This window comes from Papio anubis, chromosome 9 (genome assembly GCF_008728515.1).
Source record: "Papio anubis isolate 15944 chromosome 9, Panubis1.0, whole genome shotgun sequence".
Lineage (NCBI taxonomy): Eukaryota > Metazoa > Chordata > Mammalia > Primates > Cercopithecidae > Papio > Papio anubis.
In genome coordinates this window covers 42,830,310-42,852,789 of record NC_044984.1, presented here as the reverse complement: position 1 = coordinate 42,852,789, position 22,480 = coordinate 42,830,310, and the positions used below count along the sequence as shown (strand labels likewise).

General features: G+C 39.5%; 1 protein-coding gene, 1 non-coding gene and 1 pseudogene across 11 annotated transcripts in view; 1 reads left to right on the top strand and 2 right to left on the bottom strand.

Moving 5' to 3' along the window:
- The window catches only part of SENP1 (SUMO specific peptidase 1), a 69,143-nt gene that overhangs the window by 4,160 nt on the left and 42,503 nt on the right, over positions 1 to 22,480 (top strand). For 6 of the 10 annotated variants that reach the window (XM_021922259.2, XM_009180625.2, XM_003906279.3 and 3 more), the window contains exons 2-6: positions 790 to 837; positions 4,152 to 4,282; positions 6,166 to 6,250; positions 13,961 to 14,120; positions 19,102 to 19,273. In XM_021922259.2, coding sequence (XP_021777951.1) covers positions 790 to 837; positions 4,152 to 4,282; positions 6,166 to 6,250; positions 13,961 to 14,120; positions 19,102 to 19,273 — 596 coding nt within the window. Of the gene's footprint in view, positions 1 to 789; positions 838 to 4,138; positions 4,283 to 6,165; positions 6,251 to 13,960; positions 14,121 to 19,101; positions 19,274 to 22,480 lie in introns of all 10 variants that reach the window. The other 4 variants (XM_009180630.4, XM_009180629.3, XM_031650441.1 and 1 more) reach the window with 2 other exon arrangements.
- On the bottom strand, positions 17,291 to 17,791 carry LOC103875735 (annotated as a pseudogene).
- Positions 21,123 to 21,226, bottom strand: LOC116269014. Its single transcript, XR_004176340.1, has one exon. It is a non-coding gene; the product is annotated as a U6 spliceosomal RNA (small nuclear RNA).

Below are 22,480 nucleotides of genomic sequence, written 5' to 3'. Positions count from 1 at the left end.
CTACAGGCACGCACCACCACACCTGGCTAATTGTTGTATTTTTAGTAGAGATGGGTTTTCACCATGTTGGCCAGGCTGGCCTCCAACTCCTGACCTCAAGGTATCCGCCCTCCTCGGCCTCCCAAAGTGCTGGGATTACAGGCGTGAGCCACTGCACCCGGCCAGCAGTTTGGTTTTTAACATCTTTATTTTGTGGAAAAAGTGGATATATCAGAGGAGACAGTAATTTTTATATAGGCAAAGGGACTTTGGTTTGTAGCAGTTTGATTGATGATGTTGGGGGAAGTACTTTGTACTCCTCCAAAGTAGTCCTTGATTGTCGTTAGAGTATCAGGCCGCTGAGTAAGAGATGGAGGAAAAGTCTTAATAGGACCATCACAAAGTCTGTCACTTGTTTGTGAAGTGATTTAGCATGAGGTAATAGAACAATGAGTTGGGAAGAATTTCTAGGTTATAATTTTGGTGTAGTTGCTGACATTATGACTTTATGCAAAGCACTCAGTCTCTTAAGGGTTGGCGCTCCCAGCTTGCTTCTTGCTTTAATATTCTGTGATTCTGTGGGTAGTCTGTAATTGCTGTTTAATGTAGCACAGGTTGCAGAAATGTTTGGAAGCACCTCAAGCTAGTTTTAGTTTTTACCCTTTTCCCATCAAGTCAACTCTTTACCACCTTAGATTTTTCTCCACTAAGAACACAAACAAATGTCACTTCTAGTGGCTGCACCTTCTAAAATTAAGTGAAGTAGGCGTTTCAGTATGTAATTTTTCTGTTTTGTGTCTTCTTTTATAGGACTTTGTATCTTTGCTAAAGTCAGTGATGTGAAAAGACTTGAAATGGGTAAGACTAACTAGTTGTTGAATCCTTTTAGCTACTCTCATTGGTTAAGCTAGAGTGAAAGAATGGGTTTTCCTAACATTTTCAGTATTTGTATCTTTGTGCTTAATAATAATTTTAAGAGAAATCTTAATCCTAATTATGTAATACTATATGCCAAACATAATTATTATTATTATTTTTTTTCGAAATGTAGTGTTGCTCTGTCACCCAGGCTGGAGTGCAGTGGCACCATCTCTGCTCACTGCAGCTTGTGTCTCCTGGGTTCAAGCAATTCTCCTACCTCAGCCTTCCAAGTAGCTGGGATTACAGGCATGTGCCACCATGTCCAGCTAATTTTCGTGTTTTTAATAGAGACAGGGTTTCGCCATGTTGGCTAGGCTGGTCTCAAACTCCTGACCTCAGGGGATCTGCCCACCTCGGCTTCCCAAAGTGCTGGGATTACAGGCATGAGCTACCGCGCCCGGCCCACATAATTATCTTTTGGTTAGAACATTGTTTATGTACTCATTTAGGAGTATTATCTCATTGATTATATTGAAAAAGCCAAATGTACCCTGGCAAACATTTACTGTGTACTAGACACTGTTCTAAGTATTTAAAATATATTAGTTCATTTACTCCTAACATCTTACAAGGGTACCTAATAGCACCTACCAAGTAGGTTACTGTTATTATCCCTATTATATCACGAGGAAACTGAGACACAGAAGTTAAGAAGCTTGCCTAGAGTCATGTGCTATAACTGGCAGAGCCAGGATTTAAACCTAGGTACTCTGGTTCTAGAGTTTTCTAGAGTTCTTGTTCTTTTTTTTATTTTATTTTGAGACGGAGTCTCACTCTGTCACCCAGGCTAGAGTGTAGTGGTATGATCTCAACTCACTGCAACCTCTGCCTCCTGGGTTCAAGCAGTCCCCGTCTCAGCCTCCCAAGTAGCTGGGATTATAATCGTGCGTGTGCCACCACATCCGGCTAATTTTTGTATTTTAGTAGAGATGGGATTTCACCATGTTGGCCAGTCTGGTCTTGAACTCCTGACCTCACATGATCTGCCTGCCTTGGCCTCCCACAGTGCTGAGATTACAGGGGTGAGCCACCGTGCCCAGCTGAGAGTTCTTGTTCCTTAGTACTATGTTATACTGACTTCTAAATGACAATTTGATTAATGTAAATATTTTATTTCATTTAGCTAGTGTTACTGAGAATTGTGATTAGGACATTTTTCACTATTTCATTTATAGTACTTTATGTCTGTTAAGGCGATCAATAGCTAATTTAGAAATAAGTTGAAAAATCTGTACACTTAGATTTTATAACATCCCTATGTTCCTTTTAGATTCACATTAGCTTTCTCTCTATTCTGTGTTTTCCTTTTCCTTAGTCTGCCTTCTCCTTCCCTGTTCATTTGTTTGCATTTTCTCTCATTGCTGATACCAGTGTAAGTCATTGAATTCTGTTACCTTTATTGCTTCTATTCTAGCTCTTCTGTAGTAATAAAGTTATCAAAAATGGTTGAAAAGTAAAATTCTGCCCTGATGTTATAGTTATTGAGCTGATACCTATTAAGAGCAATATGAATAAAATTATGCTTCTAAAAAATTTCAGGCAGATGATGATGATGATGATGATGATGATGATTCTTATTATTATTAGAGACAGAGTCTCACTCTCTTGCCTAAACTGGAGTGCAATGGTGTTATCTTGGCTCACTCCATCCTCCGCCTCCCGGGTTCAAGCGATTCTCATGCTTCAGCCTCCCAAGTAGCTAGGATTACCACTATGCCTGGTGTATTTTTAGTAGAGATGGGGTTTTGCCATGTTAGCCAGGCTGCTCTCAAACTCCTGGCCTCAAGTAAGTGATCCACCCACCTCAGCCTCCCAAAGTGCTGGGATTACAGGTGTGAGCCACCACACCTGGCAGGTGGATTATGTCTTAAAGCACTTTTTTGTGTTAAAACAGGAAATGAACCAGTGTCAACAGTGTTTATTACTGAATGGTGAATTTTTTGCCCCAATCTTTTATATTTAAATTTTTTTCTGTAGTTAAAATGTTTAAAAAGTTTCTTTTGGGAGCATTTTTGTTTTTTGTTTGTGTTTTTCTTTGCTGTTTTCTGAGATGGGGTCTCACTCTGTCGCCCAGGCTGGAGTGCAGTGACTCTGTTATGGTTCACTGCAGCCTTGACCTCCCCACGCTCAGAGGATCCTCCCAGCTCAGCCTCCTGAGTAGTGGGGACTACAGGCATGCACCGCCATGTCTGGCTAATGTTTTGTTTTGTTTTGTTTTTTAATAAAGACGAGATTTTGCCATATTGCCCAGGCTGGTCTCGAACTCCTGGGCTTAAGCCATCCGTCTGCCTCAGCCTCCCAAAGTGCTAGTATTACAGGTGTGAGCCACCTTGCCTGGTCTTGTTATTTTTAAAACTTTAAATTAAGCTGTTTTTATATGTGTACAAGTTTTGAATTGTTTTGAAATTAACTGAGGCCATCTACCCATGAGCCAATTTCTGTACATGGACCTCTGTTGACAATGACAATATGAGATTTTTGCCTTTAGTTAGCTATTAAAGAGGCATTTTATTTTATTGCAGAGTTGTTCTTCAAGTTCTTTTTTTGTCTTTTTTTGTTATTATTGTTAGACACAGGGTCTCTCTCTGTCACCCAGGCTGGAGTACAGTGGTGTGATGATAGCTCGCTGTAAATTTGAACTCATGGGCTCAAGGCAATCCTCCTGCCTCAGCTTCCCAAGTAGTTGAGGCTACAGACATGTGCCACATTGGCTGGCTAACTTTTTTTATTTTTATTTTTTTTTGAGATGGAGTTTTGCTGCTGTTGCCCAAGCTGGAGTGCAATGGTGCGATCTTGGCCCACTGCAACCTCTTCCTCCCAGGGTCAAGCAATACTCCTGCCTCCACCTTCTGAGTAGCAGGTACCCGCCACCATGCCTGGCTGATTTTTGTATTTTTAGTAGAGACGGGGTTTCACCATGTTGGCCAGGCTGGTCTCGAACTCCTGACCTCGTGATCCACCCGCCTCGACCTCCCAAAGTGCTGGGATTACAGGTGTGAGCCACTGCACCTGGCCTGCTGGCTCATTTTTTAATTTTTTGGGGAGACAGGGTCTTGCTATGTTGCCTAGATAGGTCTTGAACTTCTGGCCTCAAAAAATCCTCCTGCCTCAGCCTCTCTAAGTGCTGGGATTACAGGCTTGAGGCACCATGCCTGGGTGGGAAGTGTTTTTATTTGGTGAAAAGATTGGTTCATAGGGGAAACATTATTGAAGAATTATGTGACTTGAACTAATCCAGACTCTCTCCCTAGATGATATTGCTGATAGGATGAGGATGGATGCTGGAGAAGTGACTTTAGTGAACCACAACTCCTTATTCAAAACCCACCTCCTGCCACAAACAGGTTTTCCAGAGGACCAGCTTTCACTTTCTGACCAGCAGGTTAGGAGCAATTTTCTTCCTTTAATTAATTAATTATTTGGGCTCCTCATACGTTTTCATCTTATGTAGTTTAAATACCACACTCAAAAATACAAGCATGGATATAAACTTTTTAGAATCAGTAATTTTAGTGTTTGGAATTCTGCTCTATATATTAAAATTAAGACAAGGAAGTTAAGACAAAATAGGCTATGTATGAGTTCTTTGAGAACAGTACCTTTTAGAAAACTCATTGTTTTCTGAATTTTCAAATTACTTATATGCAGATCGGTGTTCTTTTAAACTAGCGCTTAAAATTGCTGAGCATTAAATGGGGGAGAAATGTGAAAATATAGAGCAGCTCTGAGATGTCTGTGCCTGGTTTTCAAGGTCTGGTTCAGGACCAACAGCATCAACATTACTTGGGAGCCTGATAAAAATGCAGACTCTCAGGCTTTACCTCATATCACTGAATCAGAATTTATGTTTTAAAAACATCCTCATTTGATTTATATGCACATGAAAGTGTGGGGAGCACTATTAATAAAGCAGTCTTTTTCAATAGGAAAGCCATTAGTAATTTGGATGAGATCATTCTTTGATGTGTGAATCTTTCCTAATAGGATATTTAGCATCCGTGAGCCCTAGGCACTAAATACCTGTAGCATACACCTCCCCCCCCCATAATCATTTTAATAGTTAATGTATGTCCACACATTTCCAGATATGTACCCAGGGTACAGCACCACCTCTGATTAAGAGCTATCTCTGTAAAGTTATCAAAACAACCAAAACCAGATTAATTTTTCTCAGCCTTTTTTTTTACATCACGACGCTCTGAGACGGAGTCTCGCGCTGTGTCACCCAGGCTGGAGTGCAGTGGCCAGATCTCGGCTCACTGCAAGCTCCGCCTCCCAGGTTCACGCCATTCTCCTGCCTCAGCCTCCGAGTAGCTGGGACTACAGGCGCCCGCCACCACGCCCGGCTAGTTTTTTGTATTTTTAGTAGAGAGGGGGTTTCACCATGTTAGCCAGGATGGTCTCGATCTCCTGACCTCGTGATCCACCCGCCTCGGCCTCCCAAAGTGCTGGGATTACAGGCTTGAGCCACCGCGCCCGGCCTCTCAGCCTTTTTAATATGTGTTATAACTGGCTTTCAGACAGGGTGTACTAAATACATACTTACCTTTTAGTGAACATTCTTTGAATTAAGTTGTGTAACAGATATTTTGCCTGTTTTTTTTCTTGAAGCCTGAATTATTTCATTAGATTGTCTATGTGTTTTCCTTTCTTATTAGTATGTAGTACTAATATGTATAACATGTAAATATAATTATATTGAGTTCTGAAATAGTCTTAGTTCTGCTATAGTCTTTATTTATTTAGAGACAGGGTCTCTCCATGTTGTCCATTGCTAGTCTTGAACTCCTGAGCTCAAGTGATCCTTCTGCCTTGGCTTTGCAAAGTGCTGAGATTATAGGCATGAGCCATTGCACCCGGCTTATAGTCTTGTTTAATTATTTATTTTTCCTAATATATGCTTTTATTTTATTGTTAAAAAACATGACATGGCCAGGCATGGTGGCTCACGCCTGTAATCCCAGCACTTTGGGAGGCCAAGGTGGGTGGATCACCTCAGGTCAGGAGTTCAAGACCAGCCTGGCCAACATGGTGAAACCCTGTCTCTACTAAAAATACAAAAATTAGCCAGGTGTGATGGCACATAATCCCAGCTGTAATCCCAGCTACTCAGGAGTCTGAGGTAGGAGAATCACTTGAACTAAGGAGGCAGAGGTTGCAGTGAGTAGAGATCATGCTGGTGTACTCCAGCCTGGGCAACAAGAGTGAGACTTTGTTTCTAAAAAAAAAAAATGTGACTTAAGAAAAATCTTCTGCTTTGTTTAGATTTTATCTTCCAGGCAAGGACATTTGGACCGATCTTTTACATGTTCCACAAGAAGTGCAGCTTATAATCCAAGCTGTTATTCAGGTATGACACATTACTTGGAGTCAAGGGACTTTATACCTTTTGGATTTCTTTATAGCATATCTTTTATGTTTATCATCTCCAAAAGTAAAGACATTGTCAAAAACAAGATGGTATTTTCTTCACTAGAACATCATTTGAATGGCTTTTCCTGTGTATGTGGTTGCTATGATACTTTACTGATTTTGTCTCATCCAAATACTAGTTTTCTAGTGGGAAAGTGTTTTGAGAATCTAATCTAACTGTCCATTATGCCGTTGTAAAAAGCAATACAACTTTGGTTTTGACTTTTTTTGGGGATATGTGTATGTGATGTGTGAAAAGGGTGTTTGTTTTGCATTAATTTAAATCACAGAGCTAGTTTATTTCTGTTCTACTTGAAACCATGAAACCTGAAAATTTATTTATTCCTGAGCTTGTCCTTCTTTCAGGGCAGGAAATGTTAACTGTGTGTTTCTGTCTAGCACCTGCCACAGCCATATGCTTGCATATTCAAGGGCTTGCCTATTTAACTTGTGATCCATGACAGAAGTCAGCATTCTCTAGGCTGTTCTTATCCTGTGACCTGCCTGACTTATCTATCATCTGCCCTCTTACTAGGGTTTGGACTTCCAAGGGTCTTCTGCCTCTGCCTTGAGAAACTAAGAGTTTTGTTGGTTAGCCTCTTGGCAGTAGGACTCAGGAAGATTACAGTAGTCTTCCCAGGTCTTTTTACTCCTTATGCTTCAGTCTTCTTGCCTTACCACAATATAGGAATACTAGTTATACCATTGAAACTGCCTGAAGAGGATTTTTTTTTTTTTTTTTGACACGGAGTCTTCCTGTGTTGCCCAGGCTGAAGTGCAGTGGTATGATCTCGGCTCACTGCAACCTCTGCCTCCTGGGTTCACACAATTCTCCTGCCTTAACCTCCCTAGTAGCTGGGATTGCAGGCAACCACCACCACGCCTGGCTAAATTTTGTAATTTTAGTAGAGACAGAGTTTCACCATGTTGGCCAGGCTGGTCTCGCACTCTCGACCTGAAGTGATCCCCCTGGCTCTGCCTCCCAAAGTGATGGGATTACATGTGTGAGCCACTGTACCTGGCTGAATTTTTTGTTGTTGTTGTTTTTGTTTTTGTTTTTTTTTGTTTTTTTTTTTGAGACGGAGTCTTGCTCTGTCACCCAGGCTGGAGTGCAGTGGCCAGATCTCAGCTCACTGCAAGCTCCGCCTCCCAGGTTTACGCCATTCTCCTGTCTCAGCCTCCCGAGTAGCTGGGACTACAGGCGCCCGCCACCTCGCCCGGCTAGTTTTTTGTATTTTTTAGTAGAGACGGGGTTTCACCGTGCTAGCCAGGATGGTCTCGATCTCCTGACCTCGTGATCCGCCCGTCTCGGCCTCCCAAAGTGCTGGGATTACAGTCTTGAGCCACCGCGCCCGGCCTGGCTGAATTTTTATAAGGATAAATTGGGATGATAAATACGGAATGCAGGTAATAATTATTCTTGTTATTTGGCTTCCTTAGGATTCTTTGTCAGTGAGATCTCCTCCCTAAAAAGACGTTAGTATGATGCTTTTTTAGATTCACACTGTATTTAAATGTGATTTAGGTGGGTGATACTTTATCTGCCCTGGGCACTGGACTTCCATAGTACATACATAATTTGTATAGAAAAATCAATTTTCTCAAAGCGTAACTCTACTACCATTGTTATTGAGAAGGCTTTTTGATGAACAGAGTCTGAAATCTGGTTTGATAGCTCAGTATTAATGATGGAGGAACGGTTGAATGGTTAATGAAATTAGATCATCGGTATTTCCATTTGAACTCAGGCTATGTTTGCTTATAATTTCATATGCCAGTTTACCATTGGATAAAATCTCTGCTTTAAGTTAAAAACAATTACTTAATAATAAACAGCTATATAGAAAATTCTACTGAAAGTTCCCTTCTCATAACCCAATTCTAATGTTTTATTTTTAATTTATTTTATTTTATTTTGTTTTTTTTGAGATGGAGTCTCGCTCTGTTGCACAGGCTGGAGTGTAGTGGCACGATCTTGACTCACTGCAACCTCCGCCTCCTGGGTTCAAGCAATTCTCCTGCCTCAGCCTCCCGAGTAGCTGGGATTACAGGTGCCTGCCACCATGCCTGGCTAATTTTTGTACTTTTAGTAGAGATGGGGTTTCGCCATGTTGGCCAGGTGGTTTTTGAACTCCTGTTCAAATCACTCAGGTGATTCACCCGCCTCGGCCTCCCAAAGTGCTGGAATTATTGGCATGAGCCACTGCGCCTAGCCTATTTTTAATTTTTTTTGAGACAGTCTCACTCTGTCACCCAGGTTGGAGTGTGGTGATGTGGTCATGGCTCACTGCAACCTCGACCTCCTAGGCTCATGCGATTCTCCTGCTTCAGTCTCCCAAGTAGTTGGGACTACAGGTACATGCCACCATGCCTGGCTAATGTTTTAAAAAATTATTTATAGAGATGAGGCTCTTGCTGTATTGCACAGACTGGTCTCAAACTCCTGGGCTCAAGTGATCCTTCTGCTTAGGGCTCCCAAAGTACTGAGATTACAGGTGTGAACCACTGCACTCCATCTCATCCAACTCTTATTTAACTCAAGTCTGTGTAATCTCTTCTGATTATCTGTGTGTATATACCTCGTACATGTTGCGTGATTTGACACATGTAATCTTTTTTAACTCAGTATTTTTATATTTTAATTTTTTTTGAGACAGGGGGTCTCTGTTGCCCAGGCTGTAGTGCAGTGGCACAATGACAGCTTAGTGCAATCTGAACCTCCTGGCTGTGATCCTCCCACTTCAGCCCCCTGAGTAGCTGGGACTACAGATGCATACCACCATGCCTAGCTAATTTTTGTATTTTTTGGTAGAGACGGAGTTTCTCTGTGTTGTCCAGGCCAATATAGTTTTAGTTTTTCATCTGTCGACGTGTTCTTTTTTAATCATTTTCTGCTCATTTCTAATTCATGAAATTGATGCGCACATCCATAATCCCTTCTGTGCAATTCCAAATCCAAAAACCTCTGAAAACCAAAAATTTTTTTCACAACTCATTTGGCTTCAAAACCTGACCTGAGGCTGGGTGCAATGGCTCAGGCCTGTAATCCCAACACTTTGGGAGGCCAAGGCGGGTGGATCACTGGAGGTCAGGCATTCGAGATCAGCCTGGCCAACATGGTGAAACCCTGTCTCTACTAAAAACGCAAAAATTAGCTGCGTGTGTTGGAGGACACCTGTAATCCCAGCTACTTGGGAAGCTGAGGCAGAAGAATCGCTTGAACCCAGGAGGTGGGGGTTGCAGTGAGTGGAGACGGCGCCATTGCACTCCATCCTGGGCAACACAGTAAGACTTCATCTCCAAAAAAAAAAAAAAAAATACCTGACCTGAATTAATTCCTTGGCAAAACCTACTTGAACTGACACTAAGCTGTTTATATTTTTTTCTTTTTTAAAATCTCTGTAAAAATGAGTATTTTCACATTTTGCTGCAGATAACATGTTTGATTACGGAGTGCTGTTACAGATTATACTTGAAGGTGTTACCTAATATGCCAGGTTATCTTTCTAAAATTCCAAAAATTTTAAATTTGGATATAGAACTGGATGCAAGCATTTGATTTGGGATAATGGACGTGTGCCTTCATTTGCTTCATTATTTTCCCTATGGTTTAGGTGCACATTTACCCTTAACCATTTTCAGCTGTTGTTAATAACATGCCCTAAAAGCATTGGTATATAGAGCTTTTTTTCTTCTAAGTTTCAGTAAACCCTTGATACTCACAAAGAATATAACTAAGATTATCTTAAGTTCTAATATAATATTTGGCCAGATTCCTTGGCTTTCTACTCAGTTACATAATTGTTGAGAGTTATATTTTTCTTATGTTTATCCTCATACCACAAGTTGATTCCTATATCAACAGTCTTACACTAAAAGCTTCATGTCTCACTTGAGTACCTTTTTTTGGAGAAGAAAATAATTACAACAGTTGCTATATATAGATGATGAATAGAGAATAACAATAGTGAATAATAAAGTCATACTGAAATGGGGATGCTAAATTACTCACAGCTTGAAGCAGAGTACTCAAATTTGTGTCTAACAAATCTCATCTAGTCCCTGATCGAACAAGCTTATGGCATGTCACAGACATCAAAGGTCACTTTCTAAAAATCAGTATTTTAAATCTGTGAATGTCAGTGGTCTTATATATACTTTTTTCTTATAATGAAGTCTTTAATTAAAACCTACTTTTTACTATGGACTTTAAAAAAACTTCTTCCTCTTTCTATACTCGTTCCAATTATGCTCTCTCCTCTGGATATACTCTTTTCTAATAATCCCCACATCGATTGCAGTGGTCATCACCTTCTGCCTTACCTCTTGATTGGGCTAGACACGGACCCTCAGTTTACCTGCCTTAATCTGCTGATCCTGATTTTACTGGTATTTGTCTTCTCTCTCACCCTGCTGTCTCCTCCTCCACCAGGATGAAAATGAGCAGGAAGGCCCAAACTTTAGGATCTAGGATCTGGAACCTCTCCTTTATTGCTTTATTGGGTTAACATCTCTAGATCAAGCTTTTTAAAAATCTACCTCTCAATCCACTTAAGATTAGAGTATTTAAAATATTGATTTTTTAAAAAATAAAGTTTTAAAAACTTTGTTACAGTTTACTTTGTTACAGTAAAACTTTATATGCCTGTACTCCCAGCACTTTGGTAGGCCAAGGCGGGAGTATCACTTTCGCCCAAGTTTGAGACCAGCCCAGGCAACGTACTGAGACCCTATCTCTACAGAAATAAAAATAAATTACCTGGACTTGGTGACATGTACCTGTAGACCCAGCTACTGAGGAAGCTGAGGTGGGAACATCACTTGAGCTTGGGAGGTCAAGGCTACAGTAAGCTGTGATGGTGCCACTGGCACTCAGCCTGGGGGACAGAGGGAGGCCCTGTCTCAAGAAAAAGAAAAAGTTTAACCGTAAACAGAGAAAAGTAGGATGAAAAGAAATGATTTTGCTCATGCTTAGAATAATTATCAATGTCTTCTCTTTGGAAAATATGTTACATTAGGTTACCAGAATGATACTTGGTAGGTAAGATTATTTAAACATCCTGCTATTATTTTAACTAAAGTTAACAGGAACAACTGGTAGTTACTTTCATAGTAAGTAGTTACCTGACACATTCTTTTTTTTTGGAGACAGAATCTCACTCTGTTACCCAGGCTGGAGTGCAGTGGCATGCTCTTGGCTCACAGCAACCTCCATCTCCCGGGTTCAAGTGATTCTCATACCTCAGCCTCCCTAGTAACTGGGACGACAGGCGTGTGCCACCATGCCGGGCTAATTTTTTGTATTTTTAATAGAGACGAGTTTCACCATACTGGCTAGGCTGATGTCGAACTCCTGGCCTCAGGTGATCCACCTGCCTCGGCCTCCCAAAGTGTTGGGATTACAGGCATGAACTACCACACCCAGTCTTGACACATTCTTTTTTAATATGAAGTTTATTATATTCATAAAAGTATTGCTTGTCCCTGCAGAAAATTTGTACAGAAAAGTAGAAAAATACCCATCACTCTATCATTAGAACATAACCACAATTAAATTTTTGGTGTATTTTCTCCTAGTTTTGTGTGTATGTATGTACACATAATAGGTAATCTTTTTTGTGGTGTTTGTAACTCTGATTTCTTACAGAAATCAGTGATGACAGACTATCATGTTAAACTCTTACTATATGTGGCCAGGCACAGTGGCTCACCTGTGTTATTTCAGTACTTTGTCTTTGGGAGGCCCAGGTGGGAGTATCACGTAAGGCCAGGAGTTCGATTCCAGCCTGGGCAACACAGTGAAACCCTGACTTTCCAAAAAAATAGAAAAATTAGGCATGTATGATGGTATGCACCTGTAATCCCAGCTACTTGGGAGACTGAGGCAGGAAGATTGCTTGAGCTTAGGAGTTCGAGGCTGCAGTGAGCTATGATTGTGCCACTACAGTCCAGCCTGGGCAACAGGGTGAGTCCCTGCCTCAAAAACAAACAAACAAAACAGTATCTGTAGTTTCCTCTTAGTCTGTCTCTAGCTTTGCTTGATCCCATCAGCAACAGAACACCATTCAGCGATTGATTTCATTAAGTGTAGTTGGAACCACCTTTTTCTGTTTAAGCAGACTGCTGCCTGATCTTCTGCTTTTCTTCTTGCATTTTGAAGCTGCCGTCTCTGTCACATGCCATTGAGAATGCTACTCTGACTTATCCTTGGTCTCAAATTTCACACCTGTTAGGGTAACTTGTATTTTTGACAGACCGATTCCTCAGACAGATATCTCTATTTAGATCATGCCCTAATCAAATTTTAGCCAAAACGTGTGAGAGACAAATATTTCTACTGTTATGACTTTAAACTTAAGTCTAATAATTTTCTAGTTTTTTACTAAGACTCATTTTCATTAGCCTCATGTTTCTGTCCTCAAAGTTATAGTAATAGATGCTAAGCATAGATACTGATTACAAAGGAACAAAGTTACAATTTGTTTTGAAAGTAAATTAGCTTATTTTAATTATCAGACTAAGGTCACCAACTGTTGAATTAATTAGTACTAATACCACCCTGACTGCTGCTTTTTTCTTGTCTTATTTACCCTACATCCTGACATCTTGATTAGCTTACAGAAACACAAAATTATATTTTTGAAGGCTGCCTATTTGGATAGAGTATCAAAAGATACATTAAATATTTTTAATAGCATACATTTACAATATTGTGAAAAGTTCTATAGTAATATGCGTTAAAAGAATATCTTCAAAATAATGTCAGCACTAGAAAAAAATTCCAGAAGTAGAGAATTATTATTCTTATGTTTTCACTGGAGCTCCTTAGAGTTCCATAACTTAATGTCTGAAGTTATTTTGAGGGAGCTGTTTTAAATTGTCCAATTCTGCAGATAGGGAGAGGAGGGTATAGAAATTATTCTACCACTCCTAGCTGAAACTTCAGGAGGTTTTTGATATCCCAGATTGTAATCCATAAGTTAGAAAATTCAAATAATAAGTAATTCTCAATTAATCTGATTGTAGTAGCAAACACTGGAGTAATAATATGTTTGATTATGGCATTAAATGACTGAAGATTATTATACCAGAACCAGATATATATGATGGGTCATTCCTTGCCATAAGCCAACCAGAATAAGCAGCAATTAGGTTGTCTCTGCTCTTTGAGAGAGTACCTGAGTCTTGAACATGGTAACTAAAAAGAAGAAAGTGACACTAGCTGCTTAGTAAGCAATAACTGTTGTTCATTTGAATTACAATTCTCATTGGCCCCCCACCTGCTTTCTTACTGGTCTGGCCTACCTTCTTTCAGGCCCAGGCCTGGGAGTGCTTGCAAGATATAGTTGGGGTAAAATGTTGACTTTTGGTGGACACCACGGAGTCACATTGATGCAGATAAGGCACATGGCTGTGGCAGGATTCAGCTCCTTCATCAATTTTCAGGTTAGTATGGCTGAATCAATTATAGTTTGTAGAAGCTCCCCTACTGCAGACTTTACTGGCAGTTGAGACTGGGATCTTTCTTCCATGAGAGACATGGTGATATGCCACATTACTTTGGAATACAATAGTTGGTCATGGTTGCAGTCATAAGGAGAACCACCTGTAGAATTTGTTTAATTTATTCAAACTTTTATTTTTTTAGATAATCCTTCCTCAGACAGTTTTCTTGGCTCAGGCGACTTAAGAACCTTTGGCCAGAGTGCAAATGGCCAATGGAGAAATTCTACTCCATCATCAAGCTCATCTTTACAAAAATCAAGAAACAGCCGAAGTCTTTACCTCGAAACCCGAAAGACCTCAAGGTTGGTATTTTGTCATCTTAGTTCTCAAGCCCTTCCTCAGATATAAGAGAAAGTGACTAAAAGGTAGATAGTTATTACATGGGGATTTTAAAAGAGTAACACCATCTTTGGACTTTAAACCTTAAGGATATGAACAAATCCATTTTATATTTTCAACTTCTCATTTACTTAGTGCTGAATTTTGATGATAGCTAAATTTTACTGGAAGAGAGAATTTTAAGTAAATCTTGGTGGATATGAGAATATTGGGACCCTTCAAGATCAGTATGGCTCTTCCAAATCTTAAAGTGAAAATCAGTCAATCTCTGCAATTTGAGCGGAAAGAAACACATTTTACAGCTGTCATGTGAGCAGAGACCTGACTTAAACTAAAGCAGTTCTCTACCTCATGACATTAGTCAAGTAGATCAAGCTACTTCTATATATTAGAAAATAAAGAGTCACAGGCCAGGCACGGTGACTCATGCCTGTAATCTTAGCACTTTGGGAGGCCGAAGCAGGTGGATCACCTGAGGTCAGGAGTTCCAGACTAGCCTGGCCAACATGGCGAAACCCCGTCTCCACTAAAAATACAAAAAAATTAGCCATGCATGGTGATGTGTGCCTGTAGTCCCAGCTACTCGGGAGGCTGAAGCAGGAGAATCGCTTGAACCTGGGAGGCAGAGGTTGCAGTGAGCTGAGATCATGCCACTGTAGCTGCAGCCTAGGTGTCAGAGTGACCTCGTCTCAAAAAACAAAAAAGATAGTCATAGAGAACTTTATCCTAGTTATTCCAACTTCATAAGCTCTACCTAACAAAACTTACATGGTTTATTAAAGGCAGATGAAATTTGGCTTAGAAACTTTTTCCCTCAGGTATTTTATTATATTATTATTTATTATAGTATTTATTATATTAGTAAGTATCTCTTTTTAAAAATAGTATTTATGACTACTTAAATTCTGCCCTGGTGTATTTTAGGAATGTGGGATCATTTAATGTACTGTTTAGTCAAGTTTGAGCTTTGTGGTGTTGATAGAAGCCAACAAGATGGCTTTTATTTTATTATACACATGGACTCCAGGAACATGTGTCAGTACTCCCTGGGATCATGTTCCTCACTTAACTTTTAAAAAATTATACAGTAATTCACTCATACACTCACATTGTAGAAATCAATATGTTACCAACAAAGCTGAAGATCCCTTGACTGCTACCCACAATCCCAATCCCTTCTCCTTGGTGTGTTTCCTTCCAAACCTTTTCCTATACCTGTTTCTTTCTTACTGTTTCTTACTCATATATAGTATGATATATATGTTATGTATACTATTAAATGTATGATATTATTTTGTCTTCATTAAAGATTTTCTCTATGCATCATTTTGCAGGTGGCTTTTTTAATGCAATAAAGCCATACTGTTATTTAAAAAAAAAATGTTATTACAGAAATAGTATAAATACTTTGGAAAAATTTAGAAAACATAGTTAAGAAAAATAAAAAATAAAAACATCATATTGCCACCAGCATGAGATCAACTCTGTAATATCTCAGTACATATCCTTCTACATACTTTACTTTTTTCCAAAATGAGTTCATAGTGTACATATTCTTTTGTAAATTTTATTTTATACCCTAAGTCATATTTAAATTTTCTCAGTTGACCCAGTTAGTTTGGTTTTGCATCTGGAAGTTATTGGCTTTGTCTCTTATAACTAGAACAGCCTCCTTTTTTTTTTTTTGAGACGGAGTCTCGCTCTGCAGTAGTGTGATCTCAGCTCACTGCAACCTCCGCCTCCTGGATTCAAGCGATTCTCCTGCCTCAGCCTCCTGAGTAGCTGGGACTACAGGTGCCCACCACCACGTCCAGCCAATTTTTGTATTTTTAGTAGAGACGGCGTTTCACCATATTAGCAAGGCTAGTCTCGAACTCCTGACCTTGTGATCTACCTTCCTTGACTTCCCTTCCTGGGTTTATAGGCATGAGCCACCATGCCCGACCTCAGCCTCCTTTTTTTAAATGACATGACTTTTCTGTATCATGTTCTACTTTTTGGATTTGACAGGTTGCTTCCACATGGTATCATTATTTTGTCAAAAAATCACCTGTATTTTTTATAAGCTAGGTTTTTGATGTGACTAAAACGTGATGCTGCGTTTATCACATTTGAAAAACAAACAGTATCTTGTTTTGGTTCTATTATTCATGATACTAGACTGACCTCTGGATTGAGGAACTGACAATCTGGTAGTTAATTGTACAATTAGGTTTTTCCCCTGTGACTTGAATGTAATCTAAATAATGTTACTTTGGCATTATATGAATGATGAATTTCACATCAGCCATCACCTAATAATTAATATCATTTGATAATACTTAACTGAATAGTTTTATTACGGTTAATGAAATAAGATTTTTCTAATTTTATCACTTCTACACTTCCTAATTGGCATTCTGATTGCATTTTTCCTTTGCTGGAGCTATTAGAGTCCCTGAAATGTGTTTCCTATGAGAAAGGCAGGATAAATGATTAGATTTTACTTTTTCATTACCAGTTTTCAAAGCAAGGTTTTTGTAAAATAGACACTTGATATGTTTCAAATGAATTTGTCTGTTCCTTTTTTAGTGTCATTATGGATTCAGTGTTTTGCAATCCACTATAATTGTTATACTTTTAATGCTCACATTCTCAGAAATTTGGCTAGTGGAAGCCCCTTAAGCTTGCTTCTCTGTCTGTTTGACCTTAGCTTATTGATTTTGGGTAACATCCTTGCTTTCTGGCATTGCAGGATGCCCTTGTACTGTTTCTTTAGAAGAGTAATATTTTATGTTAAAAAACATGCATAGGTGCACACATACTCTGGGAAACACAAATACAAAAGACATTGTGGAGAATCCATCATGTGTTTACCAAACAATTACACTGCCCTTGCCGTCTTTTCCTAGCTGCATCCACTCATCCTAAGAAAACAAGCCTGTTCCTAAAATTTTAAGTCCTTGCTCGTTTCCCCATTCTTTTTTTTTTTTTTTTTTTTGAGAGAAGCAAGAATATGAGTTTAATTTAACGTCAACAATGACACTGTGTAACAGCACAGGGAAGAGGTAGTGGAGAGAGGTGGTCAGGCTTCCTGTTTCTTAACCAGCCTTGATTTTAACAGCAGAGCCCCAGCAACCTAGAAGTGCCTCACCTAGCCTCTTAATGGAGTGGGAAGGGGCAGGGACTTGGAAATTAGAGGCTCAAAATGTAAAGAAGGCTGATGGCAAGCCTGAGGAGAGGCCTGGAAATGAGGGAAGGGCTGAGGGCTGTGAGGAGTCCTCACACGAAGACCGTAGTGCAGATCTTCAGCAGTGAACATGCCCCTGGCCCTGCGCAGGATAGAGTCCTTGGTGGCATCATATGGGTGCTCCTTGGAGGGGGTCTCCAGGACAGTGGGGATGGAGTGCTGGTGGGCGTCCAGGGCCTGCCGCACTGTTTCTGCTATGTACTGGTTGATGAGGATGATGCCGATGTCATCCTGGTTTAGAAATTGCCAGAAAGTGTCTTCGATCTCATGAATGGTTATATCCTTCTCCATCACCAGGAAATTGGGGTGGCAGTTCTTGTTAAGCTCCCCTATGCCGCCCAGCAGGAAACGAGTCACTGTGTCCTCGTCTCCCATCACTGTGATGAGCTTCCCTCTTTCCGCCATCCTCGCAGCCGGGCAGAGCTCACCCCAGAGCACCAGAAGCCACTCTCATTTCCCCATTCTTAACACATGTACAAACCCAAGAAGACTTAAAGAGAATTGTGCACTTTTTGATTTTCTTTAGATCTTGTCTGATTTGGATTCAGAACACATATAATGATTTTAAAGAGTTGATTTCATTGAATTTAGAATATTCAGCTGTGTTTCTGTAGTCTGAGTCTTGAAGAAAAAAGAAAATTTATTATGCTAAGAATAAGTACCTCAAACTTTCCAGGTAATGATAGATGAAAAAGAGCACATAGAAAAACTCAGAATTGGCTGGGTGCTGTGGCTCACACGTGTAATCCCAACACTTTAGGAGGTTGAGGCAGGCAGATCACCAGAGGTCAGGAGTTAAAGATCAGCCTAGCCAACATGGTGAAACCCCGTCTCTGCAAAAATACAAAAATCAGCTGGTTGTGGCGGTGGGTGCCTGTAATCCCAGCTACTGGGGAGACTGAGGCGGGAGAATCACTTGAACCCAAGAAGTGGAGGTTGCCATGAGCCGAGATCGTGCCACTGCCCTCCAGTCTGTGTGATAGAGCAAGAATCCATCTCAAAAAAAAAAAAAAACCTCAAAATTAGTAAGCCTTGGATGTGAGACAGGGTTTTTGAGTTCACAATATTCTTCATGCCAATTTGCCAGTTCTTCCCCTTAGATGGTATAAAGAGACAAAAAATTCTTCAGAGGAAGTAAATAGGCCAGAAGGAGAATTTAATGACACAGCCTAATAGTTGTTTTTAATGAAGGATGGGAGCCCTCTGTCGGGCTTTAAGGAAATTTTAAAATTCAGTTTAAAAGCTTAGTTGAGAGGCTTCAGCCTTTATGCATTTTTACATATTTAATCTTAATTTCCTCCAATAGGCTGAGTATCGGGTACAGGGAATAATAGAAAATGATTTTTTTTTTTTTTTTAGCATACCTGGAACCCAGGTCTTTTGAAGACATCTAATCTGTTATGCTTTCATACCACAAAGCTATATTGTTCCTGACCAAAAGAAATTCTAGATTGTGGATCTAAAAATACAGTTTTAAGTATTTGATAATTTTGTGTTTTGACAATGTAAGATCTTTTAAGTGGCAGAACCTGATGCAGCATCCTTATATATCATTTATTCATTTATCGTATATTTCCCTCAAATGGTACCACCTATTGTTTTACCTGTTTTGTTTGGTTGGTTTTATATTTTGAAAGTGAAAATAATCACTAGATTAGATTTATTTTACTTATTGTCTGTTCTTATCTTTCTTACAAACTCTTTTTTTTTTTTAGTGGATTATCAAACATTTTTGCGGGAAAGTCAAACCATCACTGCCATGTATCTGCATATGAAAAATCTTTCCCTATTAAACCTGTTCCAAGTCCGTCTTGGAGTGGTTCATGTCGTCGAAGCCTTTTGAGCCCCAAGAAAACTCAGAGGCGACATGTTAGTACAGCAGAAGAGGTAAGGAAAACCTGTGACAAAAGCTACTAAAAGTCAGGATCTTTCCCTACATTGAGCCGTTTGCTCCCTATTAATAATTAGATGTTTAAGAACCATTCTATTTTATCCTTCCTGTGCTTTTTCTGTCTGAATTACTCTTTTTGAGTATTATCATCTATTCTAAAGAGATTAAAGAGATGTTTTATCAGGACTTCATTATTTGTCTTACTTTTATATTTACTATTCCTGCTGTACAACTGACTTGACTTAATCTTTAGTGTTGCCTGAATGGTTTCTCATACATCAAACTCTCTCTCTCTCTGATCTTTGCTAGACCCTTCCTAAACCCTTGTCTTCTGTGGAAAAACTGTTAGTCTTCCTCAGCAGTTTTTGATAAAATTTGATTTTGGTCCAGGTGAGGTAGCTCACGCTTATGATCCCAGCACTGTGGGAGGCCAAGGCAGGTGGATCACTTTAGCCCAGGAGTTCGAGACCAGCCTGGGCAACATGGAGAAACCCTGCTCTACAAAAAATATAAAAATTAGGCAGGCTTGGTGACTCATGCCTGTACTCCTAGCTACTGGAGAGGCTGACGTGGGAGGATTGCTTGAGCCCAGGAGGTTAAGGCTGCAGTGATCTGTGATTGTGTCACTGCACTCCACCCTGGGCATCAGAGTGAGACCCATCTCAAAAAAAATTTTTTTGTTTTAATTTGATGAAATACCTGTTCTTACTAGGAACAATTTTTCTTCAATATAAGAGAAAAATCAAGAAGCTAGTTAAACAATTTATATCCTTTTATTATGAGTAAGACCTTTTTTGAAGTTACAGACTCCTGAAAAGAAAGATGTTCTGTTGACACTTGGGTTGTTATATTCATTCAGTAAACCTAAAAGAAAAGTCAATTTCATGAATATAATATAGCATATAATTCGCATGACAGAATGTGTGCACATGTCTGTTAGATTACATATTTAATGTACGTCTAATTGCTATGGTTGCTTGGAGATACAAATGAATAATAATTACCTTACATTTAAATAGCATTAGTGCTTCCAGTGTATTTTCCATGTGTATTATTGTTTTTAATCCTTTTAACTCAGCAAAATAGGTAGAGATGAGGTAATAGTCATGTTTTACAGATTTGGAAAATAGGAGTCATAGGTTACATGACTAGTAAATGGCAGGCCTAGAACCGAGAACTTCTGAGGAGGTTTGGTCAAGTATGTTTTCTGTTGTCCAACACAGCAATATGGTTCCTGCCCAACGAAGCTTACTGAGTATGGAGTCAAGAATACAGCATTACATGCTAAATAATTACATAATTTGGTAATCAGTGATCTCTTAGGTGTCAAAACTTGATTATTTGTGATATGGTTAGTAAAAATCCTGTTCATATTTTTGGTTTAAAGTTTGTATTGAATCTAAAACGTTTGGCTGGGCACGGTGGCTTATGCTTGCAATCCCAGCACTTTGGGAAGCCAAGGCAGGAGGATTGCTTGAGGCCAGGAGTTTGAGACCAGCCTAGGCAACATAGTGAGATCCTGTCTCTACAAAATAAATTAGCTGGGCATGGTGGCAGGTGCCTGTAGTTCCAGCTGCTCAGGAGGCTGAAGGAGGAAGATCATTTGAGCCCAGGATTTCAAGGCTGCGGTAAGCTGTGATTGTGCCACTGCACTGCAGCCAGGGTGACAGAGCAAGACACTGTCTCAAAAAAAAAAAAAACAGAAAAAACCAACATTCAAGTGGAGCGTGGCAGAACTACTAAGTCATTTAGCAGGGTAAGGGATAGACAAGAAACTGGCAACATTTGCCTTTGGTGGTAAAGCTGAACAACAATGATAAAAAGGAGATTTTTTAAAAAATAAACATTTTTTTTTTTCATTACACAAATTTTCATGTCATCTTTGTACAGGGACCATGCTAATCTTTATATTGTTCCAGTCTTAGTATATGTGCTCCTAAAGTGAGCCCAAGATTTATTTTTCATTATACCTTTTATGCTATTGAATTTTATATTATATTTAAATTATTTTATGCATAAATAATTACTGGAGTTGTGGGGTTTGTGATTATGCTGGAGTCTAGACAGCCTAAAGGGTACAGAGAGACTTTGTGGAGGAGACAGCAGCAGCATGACAGCTGGGTACAGGGCTCCTAACCCTCCCCTGCCCCATGTTTCTGTTGCTTAGTCTCACCAGGATCCTTTAGTTCTGTGTTCATTGTAAGTTTGCCATTCACCCACCAGCTCTGTGGACTGTTCAGCCTTTCTTCCTTTTGCCTCCTCTGCCAGCCTGAGGACTGGGGGTTGCTTGGGCAATTTTACCCTTCCAAACAGCCCTCCAGGCCACTAGTCGGGTCAATGGAGAACATGAAGCTGGAGTTTGCCTTCCTCCTGTAGTTCAAAGAAGAAGCTAAGAATCTAATCTATGAAACAAGTGATGCAGGAAATTTTGCCTGTTTTTAGTTCTATGTTCTCCTAGTATGAAAGTTGAGCCACCTGTACTACAGAATAAGCCATATAACATGAGTAATACAAAATATTGGGCCAAACTTTATTATCAAACTTTCAACAAATTTATTTAGATGTTTATTTTTGGATATTACAAATAATTCAGATATAATACTTTTTAACCCTGGGACTAAATTTATTGATGGGAACTTACAAACTGGATGAAAAGTCACTTTCCATGAAACGTTGGGATCTTCAACAGAGGTACATTTGGTTATGTTAGAGGAAGATGTATTAACCTTAATGCCGGATTTGTCCGTCAACTTCAGGAATATGAAGTCTTCTGCAAAATTAACAATTAAGATGATGTCACCACTGCACTGCTCAGTCTTGCAACAGAGGTTTGAAGAGAACACATGAAGAAGAATTTAGGTGTATGCAAGCAGTGGCTGTGCAGAATGGCTGACTCAAGAGGCAACATCAAAAAGCTGTGCTATTCAGTAGGGTAATGGCTAGCCACCAGCACTGTTTAAATTAATTCAAATTCAAATTTAAAATTCGGTTGCTCAGTGACACTAGCCACATTTTAAGTATTCATTAGCCACATGTAGCTAGTGGTTACCATATTAGACAGGGCAAATATAGAACATTTCTATTATTACAGAAATTTCTGTTAGACAGTGCTGTTATAGAGGATATAAAGTTCTGTTTGGAAAAGAGAAAATACTTGTGACAATAAAAATGTAAAATGGCAAAAACACAAGTAGTTTCTTTTC